The following is a 26,349-nucleotide window of genomic DNA, read 5'->3' on the forward strand; positions in this document are numbered from 1 at the left end:
TGCCCTACAACGAGTATACTGTAGCCTTCAAAGCGAAAGTGCTGGTCGACAGTGAGATTGCACCGGTAAACAGCGAGGGGAAATTCGAATGTAAATGCAGTGAAGATTCATAGACTAGAAGATTTTACAGGACTTCATCCATCTAAGTTTCGATCACGTTAGTAATAGATCAATTTTCAACACAAGCTCAGGTTTATGTTACTAGTAGTACTTCAGTTTTGTATGAACATTTTTTTTTCTCGAACGACTTTGTGTAATTCTATGCCCTCCCAACGTTGGCCACACAGTGTCAGTGGGATTAGGCTTAAACTTAGGCCTTACCTAGGCTACAATTATAAATAATATTATTAAATTACTGAAGTACTGTGCTGCCAACGTTGGGAGCATCCGTGTGCCTAACATCGTAATGATAATCAAAACTTAGCTTTAACCTTACCCCAGGCAATGTTGAGTGCTAACTTGTCTTGGGCCTTGTCTAACAGTAACACATATTATTTATTTAGGCATTACTAGGCCTAGTCACTCACATTACAGTAAGTAGGATTAATGGTTGGTACAAAAAGGCATTGTACATAGCCTACTTTAGCCTAATGTTACTAGCCTTGTTATTAATTACTTATTTCAAGCTTATCTGAACAGTAAACATATTACAGCTAGGCTCTATCAATATATCCATTAGAAGTACTTATGAACAAACCTTGCCACCCTTAACAGTGAATAATATCTGAAATGACACTCTTAAAATTGATAATTAGCAGTAGCCTAGAACGGGTACCGTTGTTTTCCGCACACGTTACTTTCCGCTGAAACAAAACGGTGTTTTCCGCAAACAAATTTGTCAGCGGAAAACAACTTTTTTTTCAGCGGAAAGTACCGTTTCTTTTTGGGAGGAACAGAATGACTTACTGAAATTATTAGGCACATGGAAGGATTTAGGAAGATGGATAAGATAGGATTTGACTGTAACAGGATGAAATGTAGCTTCGAGACTAGATTTAGGATAGCTAAGGTTGTACTTGTAGCTTAGGCTGTAAGCACAAGTTTAATTTTAGTTAAACAGCGCGACCCTTTTGGGTTGTAGTTTTCGACATGCCTTACTTATACAGCCATTTTATTTCCAGCGAAAATCAAAGATACCGCCTTTTACACCTTTTTTTTAAACCATCATTACGCGGGCCGAATTTTTAATACTTAATTAGATACTCAATCCTTCATAACGCGGGCGTCCCTTTGCCCTAGTATTATATGCTTCTTTAATAATTCGTAATTACAAACACCCCAAGCCTCCTCTAAATTATACGCAGCTTAACTTTTCTGACATGAACTCAGTCTAACCATCCTTGATCGACGTTCTTTGATACTTTCTCATGTTATTTTAATCATCCTGCCTGAATTTGGTATCTCAAAATTGCGGAAAAATATAGTGTTCAGGTAAGTGAAAAAATAGGTGTTTTCCGCAGAAGAATTTTTTCAGCGGAAAGTAACGTATGCGGAAAACAACTGAAACCGCCTAGAACAGCCCTGGCTTTTACTTTAAGATTATGTAGATCTATATTAATTTTAGTTTCAGTGATTGCAAAGAGAATAAGGATCAATAGGCCTAGTTTAGATATGAGGAGTGTATTGAACAACATTTATCTGACTTATGATTTTCCAATGTACTATGAAATGTAACATTTTGGTATCTTCAGTTTCAGGATGTCTGATAACGTTTCAAGGTTCAATGGTCTAAGCCACTGGTTCAAAGACCACAAGGATATCTTCGATCTTGCCTTCAGATTGGGACTAGTGGGAGTTGTGACATACTTTGGAGTCAAATGGCTAGCAGAAGCTCTAGATCCCACCCAAAAACAGAAAAAAGAAGCCAAAAAGCAGGTACTGAGGTTGCCAGTTTGAATAGATAGGTTGTTAACTGCTAGTTTATGATTGGTAGGTGGCCCGTGTACTAGCGTTGTGCAGTAGTGCAAATTTCATACAACCTGTAGTGTTGCAACATGAATCCCAGTATCGTCAACCTACTACCTGGAATTTCCTCAACATTTCATCTATGGTTCAAAGCACTGAGTTACGAGACAGTCAATGTCATACATTCAATGGCATAGCCTAGGCCATGTACATACTCTTACACGCACAGATATAAAAACCAACATCCAAAATAACATGCTATATTAGGGCCTTTGTTTTTTAACATACACTTTCAAAAAGAAAAGCACAAACCTTGTATAAAAGCATCCCACACCATCCTTCATTTCATACTCGACATACAATATTAAATTAACATGTTCGCACATGGATAAAACCAATAAGTCGTACACAAACAGAAATAGGGGATTCCCCGCTATTCCATGATATTGGAATAGGGCAACCCTTCAAGTTCAACAATTCACAATTAAAAGTTTTCAACTATCAAGAAGTCACAACGTGTTTGGAACTTCAGACAAGAATAATGTAACATAGGGGCTATTTAAATACAGGATTATAAACTATATACATGAGAATAGTACAGAATTATTCATATCGTTAATCGGCTGTTGTTTTCTCCAGAAAAAAAAGTACATTATCCATCTTTCGTACAAAAAGTTCTTAATAATTGTAAAGTAGCCAAAGATAACTATATATACAGTAAATAACATCGTGGAACCCTCCGCAATAATAAACGAATCCATTGTATTACAGCATCAAATCTCAAGTACCGTACTGCACTGTGTGTACCAGTACCATACAGGCTATAATAATAAGCTATACTCATTGCGGTTTTGGCTCAAAATTTATTAAATCGTTATAATTATTATATCAAAATGAGGTGAAATACATATGGTAAGATTTTATACATGAGGACCTTCAGAATCATGGCTGAAGGAAGAATAAAATATAACAAAAATTTCAGAATAACTTTGAGGTCCCACAACATGCTGAGCTCAAGTAACGTTAGATATTTGGTGAAGCCTAGGTTCAAATTACTACGTGAAAAGTTGATTCCTTAATATATACAGTAGGTCTAGGCCAGTATGTAAATTGATCAGCATAAATTCAAACTAAGAACACAGACACCAGAAATAACGTGTTTTCTTTACTTATTTCAAATAGTAACAAGTAGATATTTTTATTATGTCTGGGATTCCTGGGAATGATACCAAAATGAATGTTATAACGGGTTGTTTTCCCACTCCGGGTAGTATTTACACATTGCACTATGATCGGGACTAGTCAATACCAGGATCGGGAAACCAGGATTCACTTGACTATCAATATCTCGCACAACACTAACATGTACTGTAGTTTGCTATCTGGATAAATCTTCAAGGGGCTATTTAGCATATATAGCAGGGACTATACATGATCATTTGTAGGTTTTAAGGGAAGAATAATGAGTGGAAGAATGCTAAACAGGGCATTGAAACTTTTTGTATTCTTACAGAGTACATCATAGAACATTATATTTAGAGACGTTTAGCTGTGTTTCATGAATGTTCTGCTTTCTGCACATATCGGATGTATGATGGAACATTGTTTTAAAGCTACTGTGCTGTACTTGAGTACCAGTTTCTTAGTAGGAAAGCTTAGTGTGTTTGAATGAAGAAATAGTTACAGATAAAATCATAGACAAAATAATTCACATCAGACATTTTGCAGTAGGATCAGTGCAAAGGAATGAATCTTCTTCTTTGTAATGAGTATTGAAGAGAGCAAAGGAAATGTCTGGCTAGAATGGGATTCCAACCAGTGGCCCCTGAGTTACAAGCCCAGTGCTCTACTTACTGAGCTATCCAGCCCTTAGTTGGTGGTGATCCCTGTATAGCCGTATCTTTGCTGGGGGTGCCTGTCAGAAACCACAGTACCTTGTATACCATTTAACCAGGGTTCAAGCCCTAGTTTCATTCAATACGACCGAGAGAGCAGCATGAATAGCCACCAACTAAGGGTTAGATAGCTTAGTTGGCAGAGTTCGATTGTAAGTCAGAGGTCACCGGTTCAAATCCTGCTCTGCTCTTTTCGCTTGTCCAAAGTTTCCCAGTCAGTTTGCCAGTTATTGATGTACTTATATTTGTAAGAGCATTGGTCTTGCTCTCGTATCTTTACCAGTGCAAGACAATTTCCAAAATACTCATAAGAAATTGGGAATTTCAAGTACAAGTAAAAATAAAAGGGGGTTAGTACAATCATGGGCAACTATGCTAGAATACGATTCAGATCCATTGCAAGTAGGCTTTACGTAAACAAAGAAAGGAATTTTATATTCGGATCATGATTTCATACAACGACTTGGTAATTTTTTTATCTTCAACAGGCAGAAGATTTGATGAGAAAGATTGGGGTTAGCCCGACAGTCAAGCTGTCCGAATATGAGTTGTCCATTGCATCTCAGCTCATCGTTCCATCATCTCTGGATGTGACTTGGGATGATATTGGTGGTTTGACTGACGTCTGTCAGGAAATTCGAGACACTGTTATTTATCCCCTGAAAAACAGAGAGCTCTACAGAAATTCGGACCTTATTGGACCACCAAAAGGTATGTTTAAGGCAGTTGGATTTGTTTTCCAATTTACAGTCCCTTGCCGTGCATATAAGTAGAATTTTGTTTTTATTCCTTATATATTACAAGAATACACTCTCTAAATATCTTGTAAACTCAGTTAAAGTCCTAAAGTACAGCCTGGTCGAATCTCATACTTGGTATGAAGGTTCCCTTTAGAAGGAATATCTTCCCTGTTGATATTTATGAAAATCAAAGGTCGCTTGAGGTCACTATTGTACTAATCTACATACAGGGGTAGACATCATCCCACTGTTGGCTAACTCTTGATTAATATAAAGGTCTAACATCAGTCATCTTTAGTGATGCTGACATCATGAGATTTATCTGACATGATTATTCCAGTTTTTAGATATACTATAAAACTGGAGTTTCTGAAAAATCACTTACAGACTAATAACGTCAAGCTCAGAAAACTTGATATCGGAGGGATATCACAATGCAAAGCTTTGTCTAGATCCTTTGCCCTCCAGTCATGGAAGTTGAAAGGTATATGAATAAATTAATGCAATACCACATTGATCTTATTAATGTTATCTTCTATCTTCTCATGCAGGAGTCCTACTGTATGGTCCACCAGGTTGTGGTAAGACTATGCTGGCCAAAGCCATAGCAACAGATGCTGGTTGCAGATTTATCAACTTACAAGCCTCTGGCCTGACAGACAAATGGTACGGAGAATCCCAAAAGCTAGCCTCCGCTGTATTTTCTCTGGTATGTATCTTGTATTTCATGCAAAGAAAAAGTTTGGCATTTTACCAATTCAACTTTCTCCAGTGCAGTGCATATCACCCCATTCAAAATATGCAGATGTTGTTGAATATTCAGTTAATCCCCAAATCTCCTTCAAAAATACTTTACATAACTGACATTTCTGTTTTGCCTTTTCACCTGATAATAGCTTATTTAGCTCCCAACCTACCAATGCTGAAGGCGTGAAAATGCTTGTCCATGCCCTTATACATGAGGGTTAACGTCAATATTTGGATGAAATAAGACTTAAAGGATGTGAAGACTCGCGCAAAAAGAAACGTCTAATGCCGGTAATTTGACCTAGTTTCAAATGAGGTGTAACAGAAGTGTTAGACACCACCATCGATCCCAGAAAATACACACACAGCTTGCTACCGTCGGTAATTAGACATACTAGTGTACAGTCAGTACATACAGCCACGATCAATACCCACAACACAGTATACAAACGATACAGCGATGGACATCTCAGGTCCAGCTAAAGATAGCAATTAAGGTGTCACGTTTCATGACTGTCTGCATTTTGTAGTGACACGAACAAAACGTCACTTGCAAGCAACAGAAAGTTAACTTTTGCAGATGGCCGCGCGCGGTTTGGGACAAGTCTTCAATGCCTTTAACCAAAAAAATCATATTTGTTTAAGAACTTCGCAATGTCTCTTTTTTTAAACAGGCAAAGAAGCTCCATCCAACGATAATCTTTATTGATGAGATTGATTCCTTCTTGAGATCTCGAGGTTCCTCAGATCATGAAGCTACAGCTATGATGAAAGCTCAGTTTATGACTCTTTGGGATGGACTAATATCAGACAAAGATACTCAGGTAAGCAGGATTCGCTAACCGTCAAAGACACCATTAACCGCAAAGTACCCCGAGCATCACCTTTCAAGATTTATTAGCTAGAAGATAAAGTTTCATTACCATATTGCACTTAATAGTAATATTTTTGAACATTACTTGGCAAAGTATTTATATCGTTCAAAAGGGCTGATGAACTGGTCAGTTGTCTCAATAGTTTATGCCCAAAACCCTCAGTGGTGGTTGTGACACATTGCACAGTAGGCCAGCCTATATATATATGTATACATCTGCTATCAAAGCATGGTATGTCAATGCTAATGATGGAATATTTTTGGCCAAGTAAAAAACTTTGTTTCATTGGTTGTGCCATATACTGCAAAATGCTGTTTGGTAATAGTTACCATTTATCTTTGCATTTTCTTGGTATTAAGCTGATATTGAGATCAGCCATTATTGAGATGTAACGTTAAATTAAGTCTAACGTTATTCAAGGATAGGCCATCGTTTGGATTATCTCAGGTTTCCTGTGATGTTGGCTTGTCTTGGTTTGTCTTTTGTATAGTTTAAATTTGTATGCAAATTATTGAACATTAGTATGTTAAAGAAATGGTGTTACTTTAATTGATCTCAGGACTTTTTGTTGCTGTTAAAATTCTTTATTTAGGAGGATTCTTGTAGATGGTGTTGTAATAGTTTTACAAAAATTGTTTTCTGATGGCTCAGTTTACACTAATTCTATTTCCAGATAATGGTGATGGGTGCTACCAACAGACCACAAGATGTAGATGCAGCTATTCTGAGAAGAATGCCAACAACATTCCATATACCTAAGCCAGTAAGTTACAAAACACAAGATCTCTAACAACAATTTCCAAATTGGTGTTATTCTTTCCAAAATTTTATGTACTCGGAATTATTAGAGTATGAATTTTGTCTATTTTAGACCCTGGGCTAACCAAACCTTGGAAGGTATATTCACAAAAGGAGACTTTGAGCAAACACTTAGTATAGAAAGACAAAGACCTGGTCACATGATAATCAACGCTAAAAGGATCTTCTTAATCAACACTTCTTAATCATTAACTTTGTCTGGTTATAAAACTTTGATGTTAGTTGACAAAGATCCTCTGAAAGTTTTTGTTAAGTTCAATCAATGTATTGGTCATAATTCTTAAATGTAGCATTTTGAAGTTTGCATTCGTCATGAGTAAGGGCATTCATAAATCGCGAAATGCAAATTGCTTTAACTTTGATTCTTCTCAAAATGAAGTAATTGAAAATATTAATTAAATGTCTTCCATATCTTTGACGATAATGTTCTTGTTTTTATTTTGTTACAGAATGAAGCACAGAGGAACAGTATTTTGTGTCTGCTCATGAAGAAAGAAAAGGTGCAAATTGTTTAAGAATTTTAATTTCTAACTCCAATAGTTTTTTTCAGTGTTAGTAACAGTACACGTAGTATTTTGTAATCAGTTTCCTTACTTGGACTCTGTTTTTGTGCCAGTACCCTGAACTCAAAGGGAGCAAAAAATAATGCTTTTTATACTCATTCTTCAATGGCACATTACATTCTTTTATTTAAATCAAATTTTCTTAGTATTTTGTCAAAAGGAAGCAGTTAAAAAACCTTACTTTCTTTGAAAATATTAAAATCTTTACTCATATATATGTATGAAAACTGTTGCATAAAAGATTTAGATCTTCAATAGGTGAAACATACAGCAACAAGAAAAGGAATGATTTAAATGGCAAATTTTCACAAAGAAATTACTGTATAAAGTGAAATAACATAACAAGATGAAGCCAATTTTTTTTAGATTGCGTTTTCAGTTCACATATAATTATGCATTGTGTGTATTTTTCGTGAATGGTACTGTTAACTTGAAAAATTTGTTACTTTCAGGTTGCAGAAAATGTAAATCTAGATGCAATTGCTAAGGATACCAAGGACTATTCGGGGAGTGACCTTAAGGAACTTTGCAGGAATGCTTGCATGGTAACTGTGAAAGACCACATCAGGGAGTTCCCGACATCCAGGTATGCAATATCTTATCTATCAAAACCATTAAACCACATTTTAGTTTTAAAGGAGACTTAAAAGCTGAAACCCTTTCGGTAGTGTTTTTGCAATAATTTGTTTTATTTTTTCAACATTTGAAAATTGAATTCAATTAAATATATTTGTTTCTACATTTGCAGCAGAACAAATACAATTGATATATACAAGAGAATAAAATTGAGCAAACAAGTCAATGCAGTAGTGTGATCCATGTCCTGGGGAGGGGTCTCCATGGTGGGGGTCCCCCTCCCCATTGGAAATGTTTGCAAATCTTTTTCCTTTTCTGGTGCTATCTTCTGTGCCATAATATTCACCCATATTTTGGTAATGGTAAAATTTGTTAAACTAATCATCACAAAGAGTGTAGGGCCGAAAAGTTTAAAATCCTGTTTGTGCTGGGAGGCATTCTGTACTGCTGGGCGCCGTCGCTCGGCGTGAGCACGTCCTAGTGTGTCTGTCAACTTGTTCTAGATTCTGTTGCTGGCATCACCTTACATCTTCATCTTGATCTTTTTTTGCTCTTTACAGTGGTGCTGCAAAACCTCTTCGAGCAGTGGAAATGAAAGACATGCAGCTAGCCGTCCATATAATGGATAGAATGAAGAACATTTTGTCCCCTTTGGCTATCAATAGCCTCCCCTTGGACTAAGTAACAATACCACTACCTACTTATGCTCTGGGGTTGAGGTGGCACTCTAATGAAGTCAGGATGATATGTTGCCAAAGAGAGAGCTGCTTGTTTGACACGATAATTGAAGAAATTCGGAAAGAGTGATATTCAAGTGCCGATTGCAGAATCCTGCTGTGAGATTTGTATTCCCTATGTCCCTGAACATTTTATATGATATCCTTCTATCTATGAAAATGTTATGCATGGTTTAGTGCTACTGAAATAGGAGTGATTTTAAGTTTGATAAAAAAAAAATGTTCTTTCCTTTTCACTTTTTGCACCTGAAGCTTGTTTGATAAATTTTGATAACTATCGGAAACAAAAATTAAATTTGACAATAACTCAGCTCATGAGCCGGACTAGTTAACTTTTATTTGAGGTACTTAAACATAAATAAATAAAACAGTTTGAATGTTTCTGATTTTCATATACCCCTTGTATCAAAAAGCAAAATGTGACTTGGTGACAATAGGTTAACAATCGAATCAAACCACTAAAGAACTTGTTTCTTAAAGTTAACTTTGGACAAGAATCTGGGAGAGTGAATAACTTCAACCGATTGCAACAACATTTTTGAATTTGTTTTTCTAATACTAGGTTTGGACAACTTTAGAAAATGGTAACAACTGGTTAAAATGTTGTGACTAAAAGGGATATTCTGGTTACTAAAGTTCACTGTTTGGTCAAAGTTGCTGGAAATATTCGGTCTCTGGAGGTGAAAACCTCATCGTAATAGCAATTTGTATCGTGGAGAAACCAATTTATTAAAAGCTTTGATGTATACAATTTTAATCATGCATTGATTATAGTTAGTGATATGATCACAACACCACAGACCAGATACTGTGATCCACTTCTGGGAATAAGCAAGGGTTTGTCAGTTATACATCCAAAGAACCATATCTATAGTTTATAATATTAATATGGGCTTGTCAATTAATTAAAGACTAGAATATTCGTCTCTTTTGTTTAACTGGCACATTGTCAATCAATGGAATATCCCTTTTGTTAACAGCACAGGATTTTGGATTGCAACATAACTGATGTATAATTGCTACTCATGCAAAAGTAGTTTTTTGATCCAGCACTTAACTCAGATCATGATGAGAATACTGTTCTATATGGATTTTTTTTCCAAATTGGACATTGGTCTGTTTTGCCATTTTGCAATTGAATTTTTCTGCTTTTGTATCATGCCCTTAAAGTCAATTGTATAATGTTGCTTCTACCATGGCAGGAGTATTGACTTGCCTTGTGGAATTTTTACAGTGATGTTAAGTATTGATCACCACTCTTAAGGTAAATGACTCTCTCCAATATTTAATTGGAGAAACTTGTAGCAGTTTTCTTCATTAAACTTGTCAACGTGTGACTGTTTCAGTTCTGATTGGCAGCAACTAAGAAATTAAAAGAAGCGATCTTTTTAAGTTGTAATACCATAAGAACAATGTAATGTTGTACCGTAATTTGTTCTTCTATTTGAGTCCATATTCATAGGGAATGTTTGCACCACAGATTCCTTTTATGTCATCAATCTTTAGTTTATACCAAATATTTCTTGGGGAGAAAGTTGTTAACCTTTGTTCCGATAGAAGATTGTGGATGTAAGTTGATCTGAAAATTGTCAAGAACTATACTACTATCTACTTTTGTCTTCACCTTCCCCCCCCCCCCCCCCCCTACCCACACTGTCTTAAATGATTCCTAACAAAGAATAATAAACAAATTTAATCAAGTCATTTGCTTGGATTCCTCTACCAATCTCCTTTCCTTCCCAATTTATTGTTACTTTTTAAGCACCTGCATAGAAACCATGATTCTCAGTATAGTTGATATTTTCTCAATAAGTGACATGTGTTACTTTGAACCATGGTTTAAACTGAACTGAAATATCCCAAGGTTAGGAGAGGGGATGGGAATACAGGTGCTCATTATCAACCAGTAAGGCCTCTTTATGTGCCTCTGTATGACACTTTGGCAGCCACCACATACACACCATCCCTTGCCTCCACCTTAGGAACATTATGCAATAAAAAAAGAAACTTTAATTTGGTCAAGACCCATCTAAAGTACTGAAAGAACAAGTAGCAAATGTTTATAGTGAAGACTGGATGGCCGTTTGGCATTTATGAAAAGTTGTCACTGGTTTAAGGTTGTAAGTAGATGTCCCTCTACCAGGAACTTGTTGCCTGTATAAAGAGGATAATTTATCCACAGTTGCTGATTTGAAATTAAGTTATTGCAGATCACCAATTATAAACCTTGCTGAGTAATAGGTAATGACTTGGTGGCACAAATGTGAAAGAATTGGAACATGTTTTATGTATGAAGACAAGATACTGTATGATAGGTATGAATGTGTAACATGGTTTATTGTGTGGATCCAGAAATATGCAATAGTCAATAAAATTGACCTCCAATGTGATTGTTTGTTTGTTTTTGTTATTTTCATGTGTCAAAGAAATTAACATGGGGAAGGGGTAGGGTGGGGATAATTCTTGAAGTAGAGGGGATACATTGAATTGACACAGTCCTTCACAGGTATAAAAAATGTAAAAGGATGTAAAACTCGCGCAAACAAAGAAATGTCTCATGCCGGTAATCTGACCTAGTTTCGAATGAGGTGTAACAGAAGTGTTATAGACACCACCATCGATCCCAGAAAATACACACACAGCTCGCTACCGTGGGTAATTAGACACTAGTGTACAGTCAATACATACAGCTACGGCCAATACCCACAACACAGTGTACCATAAGATTGCGTATAGCACATTTGTTTATTTGAAATCAGTGTTTGGTGGTTATCAGATATGCAACTCCGTGGATTGCCCTCTTTTATTCTTTTGGAAATCCTGTTCAGAGTTCCATGTAGTCGCCGACACCCTTCCAAAATGTCTAGAAATGTCGTCTTCTGACATCAAAGTGGTCCACACTAAACCGATCAGCCAATGCCAGTTTCTTCAGTTGGCGCACTACTCAAAATCTTGTAGAGAAGTTTTATTCCTTGACCTCTGACCTCCCCAAGTTTTCCAAAATGGCGGCGGAGAAGCCGGAGGACCCGCTGGGATCATATCCCAAAAGGCCCCGTTTGGGTTCTGAGATTGTCAAAATGACGGGTAAACCAGTGTCCCCTGAAGGAGAGGTGTCAGAATCACTCGACAGGAATAATAGTGATCATAAAACGTCTTCTACTTTATCGGAAAATATTTCAGTGACTGGCGCTGGCGAACTAAACCAGTCAACACAACAATTTCCGTATAGTACTAGCTCAAGCAACACTGAACCAACGGAAGGCCCAGATCCAATCCCGACTGTTAGGCCTAACGTTATTTTAAGTGAGGAAGTACCGGGAACGGAGGATGCCAGTGGTATGTCCAGTCAACCTTACCTAAGTTCGTTCGCCTTTGTGGAATGCATTACGTTAAGTAAATTTAAGCTATCAACGTCGACCGTACTTTAGACTGTATTAATGGCAATCTAATTGTGTAACCATTGGTCAGATGCACAGTGAACGAGGTAAATTTTTAAGGTTGGAGTTAGTCACCCTTCAATAAGCATTGCTCTGGTGCTTATTTACACGATCATCGGTTACATAAGCAATGCACTGGTGCTTATTTACCTTACCGTTAAATAAGGTGTGCTTTTACTGCTTATTTACCAGATTGGCGTTGCACAATAAGTAACACACTGGTAGTGGTACTTATATACCCAATTGTCGGTTAAAAAAATTATGGTTCTCATACACATTTATCCTATTGTCTGTTAAATAAGGGGTACTTAGTTACCCGATCATAGGTTAAATATGCCTGGTGTAAATCACCAAGGGCTCCCTTTTCAACCCCTTCTCCCAAATGCACACATAAAATAATGAAAGTAGTTGTCACTAACTATATTAGCCCAACCATGCATACATGTAAAACTGATTTTTAGCATAAATATACCTCAAAATGTATATTACACGTCTGATATTTTGTTTCTCATGGAAGGACCCAATGAAAATAGGGATCTCGAATTCTCTATTTCCTTTAATGACCGTAACCTCTTACATTGGATTAGGCTTCGACAACCTCACCATACCCCCTCCAAGTATTCACAAGTTTATTTAACAGAATTTCTTTTAAATCTTTCGGTACTTTCTTTGGTCATTTATTCAATACACTACACTAAACAGAGAAAGTATAATGCATCTGAACACTTAGTGTGATTTGACTGTTTAGACAGGATGCATAGACACAAATACTTTCCTCAGTGGCTTGATGAGCCTCTCAGCTCATAGACTGTGATCGGGTAAATCATAAGCATACTTTGGCAAGTCTGTGTTTGCACTTTGCAGCCAAAATTGGTATAGCCTACATACAATTGCAACAGGTTAAATATGGGTTGTGTCCGACAGACAAACGGTACAGGTTTTAAAGTACATTGACAGGTTGCCTAAATTATAGGTACTTAAGTTTTTCTATTACAACACCATTTGCATACATGTAGACAAGTATGCACAAAACTTTGACAGTTGTATAAAGTTTTTGATTGGTTTTAATGTTTTAACACTTGATGTGAATCCTCATTTTGATCATGTTTAGCATCTTGGACACCAGCGTGTAGAAAGAAAGACCAGAAAAGTGAGGATATGACAAGTGCAAGCTCTTCTCAGCAGGGACCCCCGCAACACTCACAAGGAGAAGTCGAGCCTCACAAGCAACATGAGAAACGAGAAACGGAAGATGAAATAGACAGCGATCTCGATCTTGGACTGGGTGATCTGAGTCCTGACCCAACTCCATCTGGTGAGTTTTTGCTTTTGTGTTGAAAGCACTTGATATCATCCGGAAATTTTACCAACTCGACAAGGAGATTTGAGTAAGAAGAGTGTAGGCATGACACAGATGAATATGTTTTGTTCCTGTGGCTGTGGAGTTGAATAATTTCAGGTCCTTTTTCCATGCATTGATTTGGAGAGTTAAATTAGATCATTTCTGTAAATGCTAAAGTGCTGGTATCATGAATGTAATGTATTGAAAATATTTATTCAAAATATGTTACGTGTTGCATATGAATTGAGGTATATCTTAGACTATAAACATTAATGTCTTTGTTGGTATTTCTAGCAGGACCCATGGGATGGCTCCACCAGCAGATGATGACGGGGGTAGATCCCCGAAACATCCTGGCCCGCATCATTCCTCCCGATATCAGTCTGCCCGATGACATGTCAGAGATTGAAATGTGGAGTTTGATTGCAAATTACTTTGAAGCTTTTCAAGAACCAGAAAGGAGGAAAAAGTTGGAAAATTTCAATACTTTGGATGATGTGATTGCACTTTTGAGGAGGTGCAACAAAGTCATCGTACTTAGCGGTGCCGGGGTGAGTAATCTTAAAACTGCATCAGTCACAGAAAAAAAAACACAAAATTTGTCCGCCTTGGCTTGAACATTGGGCTGTAAAGCAAAAATAGTTGAAGAATTAATCAGGTAGCAACATTGGTTGATAATTTACAAACATCCGTTCAGTTAATGGATATGTAAAGGTATATATGCATATCAATGCATTTTAATGATTGTGACGATGATGATGGTTGTTATCTAACGTTATCTTAATTAATATGTGATTGTTTTGAGTCTTGAAGTCGTTGCATTTGAAGCACTTGTACCATGTTTGATACATTTCTTCTCCACGCAGGTCTCTGTCTCATGTGGGATTCCAGATTTTCGATCAAGGGACGGTATTTATGCCCGGCTCTCTGTTGACTTCCCAGATTTGCCCGACCCCCAGGCCATGTTTGATATTCATTACTTCCGTAAAGACCCCAGACCATTCTTCAAATTTGCAAAGGTAAAATAGTACAGCAGCCGACAGGAATCAGTTACTGTCACCTTTGATCGGAGACGGTAGTCGTTTGCCTCAACTTGTTTTAAGAATATCACAGGGTGTTTGACCTCACCAAGTCTCACTCGATATGTTAAGATGAAAAGGTTGTTGTCAAATGCTACGTAAGTGTCTCTTTATGTTTGTACTTTGGACTAGACATTCATGTGGTATTAAAACTGCTTTGGTCACACCTATTCTTACTGTCAGTTATTTGCTCATATCTGTGCATGGATGGAACACGTTACTTTGGAAACATAACAGTCTGTTTAATCAAAGTTCATTCATACTTAGTAAAGATTCCTAAATCCTATTGGTCCATTCAGGTCAGCTGACCGTGGTTAATCCTGTGAGTAACGCACAGTAAAATTACGGGGCATCACTTTAATAAATCTTTGGTTATATGTAACCAAAAATGTTTTGTTTTATGATTTTTCCCCCACACAAATGGTAGTGTATGAATGAACGGGGTTAATCAACGGTCTAGCGTGCGTTACTCACATGATTAATGCACTCCGGGTGTTAATGCTATCGCTGGATGCACTCGGGCTCCGCCCTCGTGCATCGCTTGCATTATCCCCCGATCGTGCATTAATCCTGTGAGTAACGCACGCTAGACAGTTGATTAACCCCTTATTTACATTAACATCATTGGTCTCTTCCTTGCACCGTGTACTTTGATTTTGTTTTCTCAGGAAATTTATCCCGGTCAGTACAAACCATCGATATGTCACCAATTCATCTCTCTTCTTGAGCAACATAAGAAACTGCTGCGAAATTATTCGCAAAACATTGACACCTTAGAGCAGGTAGCCGGTATATCAAGAGTTGTTCAGTGTCATGGTAAGTCAAAAGAGATGTTTTCATGGAATAGTTTGTATCGAATGCATGCTGGTAATTCTTAACAGCGTTCTATTTGATATTGTCTGATCAGTGGGAGGGTTTCATTTACACTTGAAAATTCATATTCTGATACATACTGTAGGCAACTCTGACAGCATTAGCAGACCTGTACATATTTCAGTGAGAGAAATTTTAAGCAAAAGGGATGAAAAGTGATGTAAAACATCGAGTGAAGTCTTGTACGGTAGTCATGATACAGACATAATATCCACGCGCCTAATGATAGCTCTCTTTATGTCTGCTTTCTTGGTGAATACTTCTGTTTGGTGATTAGTGGGGGCGCTAAATGCATTAAACTCGCTCACTTCTTCTGTTTACTAGCTCTGTGCATTAACTAATCTGTACTGAGAGAGAAAATGTATTGACTTGAAAAGAACAAAAAATACTGTTTTGGCTAAAATGACGTTTGAATCGGTGAAAGCAGGACTACCAGTCCTGTTCTCTATCAACTGAGATATCCAGTCCTTAGTTGATGACAATCCAGAACTAGTCATTTCCATTGTTGGGGTGTGCCAGATGATGGGCAGGTCACTGGTATGAATTCTTTGCCAGCCAAACATTTCTTTCTTCATATTAAATGTGTGTGTATTGAAAGCAAGAGTGCTCTAAATTGGGTTGAAAAGTCAATCAGCTTTTGGCATAATCTGCAACATATTCTGTATAAAGGAATAAAGTTTGATTATTCTAGCAGTGTATTACTCCAAAACTAGTAACAATGTATTAAGTGGTTAGTTTGCCAGGACTCCCTCGTCCCAAACAATATGTCCCACACCAATATTTTAAGAAATGTTGTTAACTTCACACAGGAGCTTCTGTTTTGCTCATCTTTATGATGACCTCATCTTTATGATGACCTCATCTTTATGATGACCTCATCTTTATGATGACCTCATCTTTATGATGACCTCATCTCTATGGTTACATCATCATTATGATGACCTCATATCTATGGTGACATCATCTTTATGATGACCTCATCTTTATGATGACCTCATCTTTATGATAACCTCATCTTTATGATGACCTCATCTTTATGATGACCTTATCTCTATGGTGACATCATCTTTATGATGACCTCATCTCAATTATGACCTCATCTTTATGATGACCTCATCTCTATGATGACATCATCTTTATAATTACCTCATCTCTATGATGACCTCATCTCTATGGTGACATCATCTTTATGATGACCTCATCTCTATTGTGACCTCATCTTTATGATGACCTCATCTTAATGATGACTTCATCTCTATGGTGACATCATCTTTATAATGACCTCTTTCTTCTTCCTGCAGGTTCCTTTGCAACCGCAACGTGTACGAACTGCGGCTACAAAGTCGATGCGGAGGTCATTAGGAAAGAGATATTTAATCAGGTAGGTAATGAGGCCATATATGTAATGTATACCTATTCCTGTTAAAGGAACGTATCTATATATGTTGTGTATATCTGTACAGGTTATTATCAGAGCCAGTAAAGTCATCGATATCTTTCATTCCTTGGTGGTTTCTTTACCTTTTAACAACAGCAGAAGCAATTAGTAATTTCATTGGAAGCCTTAGTCCGTGAATTGAAGACCTACGTGGCTCATGATACCTCTGTACTTGAAAAACATTGTGAAAGTTACGCTACAGGTAAACATGTAAATGTATCTTCATGAAATGATAGGGAACATTCCAAACCTCCTTTAGCAGATACATACAAAGTTACTCATAATGAAAGCTTATTTCCTTGGCAGGATACCAAACATTTGTAATGTTCCTCAGGTTAGCATTTAATACTGCATACCTTATCACATATGGAAGGTGTAAACACTAAGAAACCGGGGTGACCAGAAAGACATGAAACAAATGCATTTGCTAGATTGAAACTTACTTGAAGATAACTACTTCACCAGGTAGAAATGATTACAATGCAATTTGTTTTTAGAAACCTCTTCTGATGCCATTGATTTGTACAGATAATGCCCTAAGTATTTATTTAATTCAGGTTATACCAATATGTCCAAGATGTCAGCCTGCTGCCGGTGTCCAGGCTATCTTGAAACCAGACATTGTCTTCTTCGGGGAAGGTCTCCCTAATGTCTTTTATGACTGCCTTGATGATGACAAGAAGGCAGCAGATCTCTTGATTGTGATTGGCTCATCACTTAAGGTTCGACCGGTGGCAACAATCCCTTACCCAAGTGAGTAATCTGTTATTCTGAATTAGCATTTAGGAGGGTTGTCTGAACGGCAGAGTTTGGAATGTGACAAGTGGAGGTCGTGGGTGGGGTGTGTGTGTAAGTTTGGCTTCCATTGAGGTTACTAATTGTTAATAAACTGCCCCCCCCCCCCCACCATTGGAAAGCATCAAATTGGAAATGGTGATTGTCCATTGCAACAAGGTATGCTGTGATTGAAAGTCAGTCAAATGTTGACCCATTAAAACAGCCCTAACAATAATCAGAATTAGAAAGGGAGGTAGAGGGGTTGGGTTGAGGGGGGTGTGGGCAGTTTTCACTTGCAGTGTGTTTATAACTTTGTTGGAGAAAATAGCACTTGGGTTTTGAAGGTTGCTCACCCCTTCTTCACATTCACTCAAATGATCCTACAGGTGATAGCAAATTGTGCATTTTCAATTTATCTCACAATAAGAGAAAAAAGTGTTTCTTATAGCTTGTGTTGCCATAAAGTGCATAACATAGTGTAACATGTAATAGTATAGTTTATTTTAGTTTAGTAGAAAAAAAGGATCAGGAGGGACCCTCAAGTCCCCATCAAGGACCCTATAGGAGAGAAGAAAAAAACTGAAGACACAAACACTCAGACCGATTACAATGCTTAAAGTGCTTGTCCAAAGCATTCTTAAACCCATTCACACTTCTTGAAGTACAACTTTCTCAGGCAAACCGTTCCCCTCATTCACAACCCTATTAGAAAAATAGTTATGCCGAATATTAATCCTACTTTGTGACTTTTGGAGTTTATGACAATGACCTCTGGTACAACTACTATTAGCAAACATGAAAAAGTCAGTGAAGGATAAATTGTCAAAACCATACACAATCTTGAAAACCTGAATCAAGTCACCACAAAACCTCTTAAGCTCCAGTGTGGTGAGATGCAACAGTTATAACCGCCTAAGGAACACCCTTTAAGGAACTAATCATCCTAGTAGCCCTCTTCTGGACCTATTGTGCATATGCATCATTCATTTATATTTTATTCCCTGTCTTGTGAGATATGTTCATTCTCTCGTAAAGCAGATGTCTATGTCTCAGTTTCTTCTGGTCTTTCCTCTTGTTTTAGGTGTGGTACCAAACAGCGTTCCACAGATTCTCATCAATCGTGAACCGTTGCCTCATATGAACTTTGACATTGAGCTCCTCGGAGACGGGGACGTGATAATCAATGAAATATGTCATAGGATGGGAGAGGGTTGGGACCATGTCTGTTCCTCCCCTGATCTCTTGAGCGAAATAACAGAACTTCCAAAGCAGAAATCTCAGGGAGGAGGAAAAAGCCCATTATGTCAGGATCATGATAAATTGGACCAATCTTTGGATCATGTTGAAACCAAATCTGGTGGTAGGGAAAAGCCAGGAACTTCTAGACAAATGAATGACTTTGAATCTGTTGGAACTCCCCCTGCCTTAGAGTCTTGTCATGATAAGAGTCATTTTGTCAAAGATTTGTCAAGAAGAGAGGATCAGGTTGCCAGAGTTGGAGAAGGGACTCAACAAGCAACAGCAGAAAAGAAAACATCGGCGAACTCTCCAGAGAGGAAAGAGGGGCCATCTCTAGGAGAGGCAGAATTATTAAAAAGTGAACAAACCACCGATTGTTCATTGGATGTGTCAAGAAAAGACACAGGGTCGGAGAAAAATAGTATCGAAACTGGCTCGACAGAAAATAAATGTTTATTAGAGGAAGGAGACAAAGGGGACAATGTTAAAGCAGATATTTGTGAGGCTGATTCAGAAAACGAGCAGGCACATGAAGAACTTTCAGGAAACTCTGCTGGTGATGTTTCATCTAAGAATTCGTTGGTCCAGTCAGACGAGATCGGGAGCAGCAACAGTGGCACGGTGACAGAGTCATCAGGATCTAGGACGTCCAAACAAAGACCCAGAAGGCAGAGTGTCACAGAATATATGGAAGGTTTGAAAACTAACTGTTTTATCAATCAAGATGTAATGTTACAAGAGGAACCAACAGAGGGGGATGGGGAGGGGGAAGGAAAATATTTTGACAACAATCGGCCATCTTTAAATATGTGAAATTTTACAGAAGCATCTCTGAAGTAATCGTGACTGTTTCTTTTTTCGAATTTAAGCGGGACCAGCAGGGAATATTATAGATTTATATAATTAATCAATTCAGATTATAGAATATAACGAGCAATGCAATAATGTATGTTACCTCATAGAGGGGATGCACGTACCTATTATCATCTCTCATATCAGTTGTGTCCATGAACACCTCCACAGTGTGATTATTATGCTCATATCTGGGTTTCAGTGACCAGGGAACAATTTATCCAGTATCTCATCACAGAAATGCCATGCTAAATGTGCATAGATCTATAGCAGATTTGGTTTGTACACAGGACCATAGTAATTTATTTGAGAAGAAGTCCAGAGCCTTGAAAACTTACAACACTAAATTATTCCGTGGTGACCAATTCTTTTACTAATTTAACTGGTATTATTTATGCTTGTTGAGCTGATTTTTTTTTCTTGGCCTTCTTTTAATTCCTTCAGCTTCTACCTATCTGTTCATCCCTCCAAACCGCTATGTATTCCACGGAGCAGAGGTCTACTCAAGTGACGATGAGGTCAAGAACATGGAAGGGACAGGAATATTGTCCCCCGTTTCCGATACCCAGGAAGGAGCAAGGAACATTGAAATAAAGAGCCCCTCTGACAATGGGAGAAACTCTCAAAATTCATGTGCTACCTCCAGCTCGGATGGAAGCCTGCTATCTCCACAATCTGAACCAGAATTTACAAAAGGAGGTATGCACCAACCACTTGATACAACCTCCTCAGGCATGCAAAGCTCCAGTTCCCATGGCAACCATAGTTCACATGTGACCAGTCCAACAGGTAATATTGGTGGCAGCATTCTGCTTCAGATAGGTGACAGTATTAATTCAGAACAGTTTGTACCTCAGATGGAGCATGGTCGGTCAAAACTTCAAGAGAAAATGAAGGTAGCTACTTCTTCATCATGATGGAATAACTTGCAAAAAGAAACTAAAACCACATTTGAAAAGGATGCAAGTGAACGAATAACACATTATTCCCTTGAAAGATTGGTAAACAACTATCGATATTGTTAGAAGGAAATTAAAATGGAGGGGATAATTGATGAATGCCCCCTGTTGATGTCCATGTGTGTTGTGACTTCTCTTTATACAAGCCAAGCAATAAACTCACCGGCTAGTGCTGTCATAAATTCACCATTTTGTATCCGTTCCTGTCCTAGAGCCGTGCTCTATTTTGTAAACAGCAACCAGTCATCACATTTTCTTACCGATAAACTGTAAATAATTATAATCTACCAGAAAACTTTCTCCAATTTTACAAGAAATTAGTAACAAAAAAAGGTAGGAAAAACTTATATGAAATTATCAGATGTCTTGGTTGTCATCATCGTCAGTGAAAGGTTAAAGCAGGGTATCACGGGCTAAGCTGTCCAGATTTGTGGCAAGTTTGCACTCATATTGTAAGTGTAGTTTGCACTCATATTCTAGTGCAGTTTGTACTCATATTGTAGTGTAGTTTGTGTGTAGTTGTACTGTTTCTCCTTGATTTGTACTCGGGACATTTTGGGTACCTGATATTTAGCAAGAACTTGTACTTTAGTGTTCAAATCTGGTATAGCACTTTCAAGGGTCTGAATTTGTCTCTTTTAAAATACTAGGGTTCATTTGTGAAAAAAACCTGCTCTACACTTTTGCACTTAATAGTTTCATCATACTTAATAGCAGTTTGATATGCAATACCAGATAAATGATTCCCTATTGCAAGATTAAGTAGTCTTATTCACACTTAGATTCTAGACCTTGTATTACTACCAAGGGATATTCTTCTTTGTTCTTTGAACCTTTGCTGTGCTGATAAATAACAAGTCTGATGCTGGCATCATACAAAGCTTCCCCTTCCACCCCCATCCCCCCCTTACCAGCAAGGGATATCGTACCAACTCAAAGAGTGGTGGGATTATCCTCCGATAGTGTCCAAGACAGGGTTGGGAGGGATAGAGGAAGGGTCTTATCTAAAGCTTGCCGCACACTGCCAGACTGATCACGACTCGACTAAGCTCGACTGTTTTTAAGTCGAGTCAGCTTCAGTCGGGTTAACTGAACATGTAGCAGTTTCAATGACTGGCAACAAATGTAACCAATCACATGACAGTAAACCTAAAACAAGCACAGCTTGTTAACAGTAAGTAGTCATTGTGTGTGTATTAGTCATTTCAGTGTGTGGAGATCAGTTGTAAGACAATGGGGTCTTCACGCCCATCCAAAACGATGACAGAGTTGAGTCGGGCCGTGGTCATTCAGGCAGTATTCAGCAGGCTAAATCTGAATTGTTTATATAAGATGTGGCTTAATCACGGCTAAAAACAAAATTGCAAAAGAATCACTAAAAGTGTAAAACTTATCTGTTATTGCAAAGACTCTGACATATTAAGCATAAAATTATTGAACTCTTAATTTACTCATTTTCTTTCTTGATTTTTTATCATGCACTATGTGGATTTGCTTAGGTCATATAGTTGCTATTCAGGGAAGGCAATATTACTTTTCAACAAACATATTTAAAAAAATATCTGCTAAATTTTGAAGCAAAAGTTTGAATTAAAAATCCTTTGTGACTGCCCGGGTCTCATTGAATGGACAGATCGATTTCAATATATTATATTAATAGATATATTTTTTGGTACTTTTGACTTTCCTGAAAAGTTATAAAAAAAAATGTGAACAAAAAAAATTGATTTTGTTTTCCAACCTTGTTGTCAAGCAATCTTAGTTTTTACAGTTTGTTTAATTTTTAAAGTTTATTCGATTATTGGCTCTGATTTCCATCTGTATCAATTAGGTTAGTATTGTATATTTTCCTGGTGTAATCCTGGAAGTTTTTGTGTAGAAGTCGTGATTCGAAGAGACTTGATTGAGTAACGATGCTAGGAGAGCAATTCATTTATCTTGGGGATTGTTTTAGACTTTTCATAGACTCTAGACTGTTTGTCCAGCAGTAAGAAAGATTGCAACATATTACTTACACCATATAGATTGTGTTATGTCGAGCCTTGTATGTATCTTTCTTATATCCACTTGCTACAAATTGCAGGTGCTTAAAAAAATCAACTGGATAAAATGCAAGTTTGCCACTGGCATTTTCCTGAATTGTAGCACACAATCAGTTACATACAAGCTTGTTGGAGTAGCCCAATAATGTTTGTTGGTAAGAAGCAGTGATACAGGGCTTACAGTATGTTTAGTATGGAAGTCATTCATAATGTTATGACTGGTGATGGTCATGGGAGTTATCATCTGCTTCTGTTCTTGATGTCTACTAGAGGGAGAATAATGCATCTATATAAATAAATAGTTGCGTAAATATAGTTGCGTGCGCCGGTTTGTGGCTGCACCCTATGGGAAGCCCCCCAGAGGACACGTGGCTGTTGTGCTCCAGGAGAGATTGTTTGAATTGGGCACACTTTGGTGTGTAGGTGTGACAAGTTACCAATGACCAGGGTTAATTGTAAAGCGCATAGAACTTGTGGATTATGCGCTATATAAATGACGGCGTAATAATAATAATAATCTACCATTGTCTCGACTGGTAAAGGATAAAGTCCTCTACCATTTAGCCTTTAACAGCCTGTGAGTAAGAGGCCTGTTATTGCGAATGCATAGTTTGCTATGTAAATGCATTTGCAACTTGATGGCCGTGTTTAGTTCAACTGCACCTGTGTATTGTTGTTTATAAGCATAACATCATTGCTGTACCCATCATATAGTTGGACAAAATTAATTGAGAGCTGACATAGTTTTTCTATTTAAGAAGTTGACCTCAGTATTGCCCTGGTTCTGGTTGTATAATTTCTGCCCTCATACACAGATTAGATGAAGTATTGTCATGGAATGTTGTTATTGATTCATATTTAAAAAAAAAATGATTTAAAAGTCCAGATATTAAAATATTGTGCTGCTGCTAGCCCAGAGATATCACTGTTCATGATTTGTTGGACAAAAATATTATGATGATTATTATTATCAGGAATATTCCAAAGTAATAGTTATTACCTTCATTTTATCATCGTTAAGGTAAGATTTTGGTCTACATTGTAACCTTGGAAAGGTTTTGACCAATATCTAGCTATTCTCACGTTCTCTAGATAATTTCCTGTTTAGCATAATGGTCATTAATTAATAAAAATGGTCCAAACCACAGAAGTGCTTTAAATATGTGGGGTTGTGTGATATGTAGAGATGACGCACTTACAGAGTCTTCAACTGTGACTCACTAGCTCAACAAAACTTAATCTGTCAAAATTTCGGTACTTTGGATTAATTTGTCAATTTTTTTGTTTAATGATTCTATAGTGTCATCTGTGTTGGTATGATATTTTTTTTCCATTTCATTGAGGAAAACCAGTATAAACAGCAAATATTTATAAAAAGGCGTTCAGAGATCTATCAAATATCAAAAAGTAAACAGAATGCGATAAAAACAATTTAGATATGTATATATATGTATAAATAGTTAGTATAGTAAAGGTACGGGCAGGTATATGTTGAAAGAACGTTTTGTGTATTTAATCAGTAGGTTGTCAAAAGAGATATACTAAATTGTTTACTACTCTATGAATAGTAAAATAGCTTCTCCATTTTGATTTCTTACTTAGCTTCGGATATTACATAGTTCAATAGCACTCGAGTAAGTTCAATTATTTGCCACTCAACGGTTGGTTTATATTACCGTTGAAAGTAAAGAGAACATTGAAAACTTGTCACTGAGGGAAATGATGTAAGAAATCCACAACATGGTATACCCCTTAAAAGTGTTGTAGAAGTGTGATAAGATTTCTGTAGGATTAAATATAACAGCACAGGTATAATGAGCTACAGGAAACTGACATGGTGATTAAAAACAATTTGTAAAAAGAGCAAAGATTTGGTATGGGCTAGAATGGGATTTGAACTAGTGACCTCTGGGGTTACAAACCAAATTTCTCTTGAATTCCCTTCCCTGTCTGTCTTTATCGTATGGTATGATACTGTGGCGTGATCCTTGGTTATGCGATATACAAGGTACTGTAGTTTCTGACTGGCGCCCCCCAGAAAGGAAATAGGGAAATAGGGATTGTCCACCAACTGAGGGCTGGCTAGCTCAGTTGGTAGAGATCTAGGCTTGTAACCCAGCCTAGCTATAAATTTTGCACTTTTTCATTCAGTGTTATGACTCATTTTCAATGTAAAATGATTTAATTAAGTATGTCAAGTTTTCCCCCCGAGCATGTAGATATACAGCGACTCGGCTTGTTGTTACTGTGGAATGAATCGACTCGTAAAATTTCTCAATTTTATAATTTGCTGGCATGTTAAAAGTTTTTCTTTTTACTGCTTTATTTTTGGCAATGTTAATAAAGATATTAATCAGTTGAATCTCATGTTTGATGAATTAAAGGGCACTATATTTGGAAGTGGTGGTGGTGGGGGGGGGGGGGTAGATTTTGGAAGACTGCTATTGAAAAGGGGGAGGAGAGGTGGGTGTGATGGAGCTGGAGTAAAGCTGCCTGTAACTCTAGTGCTTAATTCATTGCATTGATGAAACGTTCCCTTTTAATATTTGTTAGTTGTACAATATTGTCGGAATTAGTTTATTACTTGCAACAATTTTGTCATCATTTTGTGCTGATGGCAGTGATGGGTCTTCAATATTTGACTTGAGTTTGACACGAGTCATACCTTTTGGGGGAGATTGGACCCGAGACAAGTGTTTGTTGACTTGATTAAATACACCACTGGTGAGTATGTCTATGATTATTATGTATGCTTATGTATGATTATTATTTCTCAAGCTATTTTGAACCCAATTGAAAGGATCTGATCCTGTGATTAGTGGCCATTTTCACCACTTTATTTCTTGATTTTTTAATTTAATCTATTATATTGATTTGTATAGATTGCACAGGTGTTTGGGAAGAATAATGACCTTATCCTGGTAATTGGCTTGTATATTAACCTTTGATGTAATCTTGGGGTAACTTTGTTTTGGGTTAGTTGAAATCACATTGTCATTTTGATGTCATTTTGGTTACAACCTGTTTTCTAGACCTAATGGCAGGACATTAATATAAGAGACAGATGCTGTTTCCATCTGTTTTTGTACATTTTAGTTACCTTTATATATTTGACTACTTACTATCTTTTATGTTGATTTGAGTCGTGGGTTAAACATGGTGGGAATGAAATGTCAGAAATGATAGAACGTTTCAATCCTTCCCACCATTCCATCCCCTCGCGCTATCCCACCACACCATGATTCCACATATCTCATTATACAACACCTAATTATATTCCGGCCATTTGATTGGTCAATTGCTCGTCGATTGCATGCAAAATCCGCTCTATTGCACTCTATGAAATAGAACCATGTGTTATACTTTTTTGATAGCCCTTTTTTCAATGGTAAGAGAGCAGAGAAACCTGTCTGTTCAAAACAATCTGTTGCATGACTGCATTTTACATCCAATT

The 26,349-nt window shown here is 37.3% G+C and overlaps 2 protein-coding genes across 3 annotated transcripts; both read left to right on the top strand.

Moving 5' to 3' along the window:
- Positions 1-2: 2 nt before the first annotated feature.
- Positions 3-11,247, top strand: LOC139968631 (outer mitochondrial transmembrane helix translocase-like). Its single transcript, XM_071972821.1, has 9 exons — positions 3-157; positions 1,692-1,875; positions 4,289-4,511; positions 5,092-5,249; positions 5,962-6,111; positions 6,836-6,925; positions 7,431-7,481; positions 7,997-8,130; positions 8,681-11,247. Exons 2-9 carry the CDS (start codon positions 1,699-1,701, stop codon positions 8,799-8,801), a joined length of 1,104 nt encoding a protein of 367 aa, XP_071828922.1. The 5' UTR covers positions 3-157; positions 1,692-1,698; the 3' UTR covers positions 8,802-11,247.
- A 582-nt stretch (positions 11,248-11,829) lies between these two features.
- Positions 11,830-25,990, top strand: LOC139968633 (NAD-dependent protein deacetylase sirtuin-1-like). Of its 2 annotated transcripts, none has more exons than XM_071972824.1 (9): positions 11,830-12,193; positions 13,406-13,609; positions 13,934-14,187; positions 14,503-14,655; positions 15,384-15,531; positions 16,890-16,969; positions 17,584-17,779; positions 18,885-19,736; positions 20,339-25,990. In XM_071972824.1, exons 1-9 carry the CDS (start codon positions 11,860-11,862, stop codon positions 20,809-20,811), a joined length of 2,694 nt encoding a protein of 897 aa, XP_071828925.1. In that variant the 5' UTR covers positions 11,830-11,859; the 3' UTR covers positions 20,812-25,990. The 2 variants fall into 2 exon arrangements, with proteins under 2 accessions (XP_071828925.1, XP_071828926.1); XM_071972825.1 differs by having other exon boundaries at positions 11,831-12,193; positions 13,931-14,187.
- Positions 25,991-26,349: the final 359 nt, after the last annotated feature.

Source organism: Apostichopus japonicus, chromosome 6 (assembly GCF_037975245.1).
Source record: "Apostichopus japonicus isolate 1M-3 chromosome 6, ASM3797524v1, whole genome shotgun sequence".
Taxonomy (NCBI): domain Eukaryota; kingdom Metazoa; phylum Echinodermata; class Holothuroidea; order Aspidochirotida; family Stichopodidae; genus Apostichopus; species Apostichopus japonicus.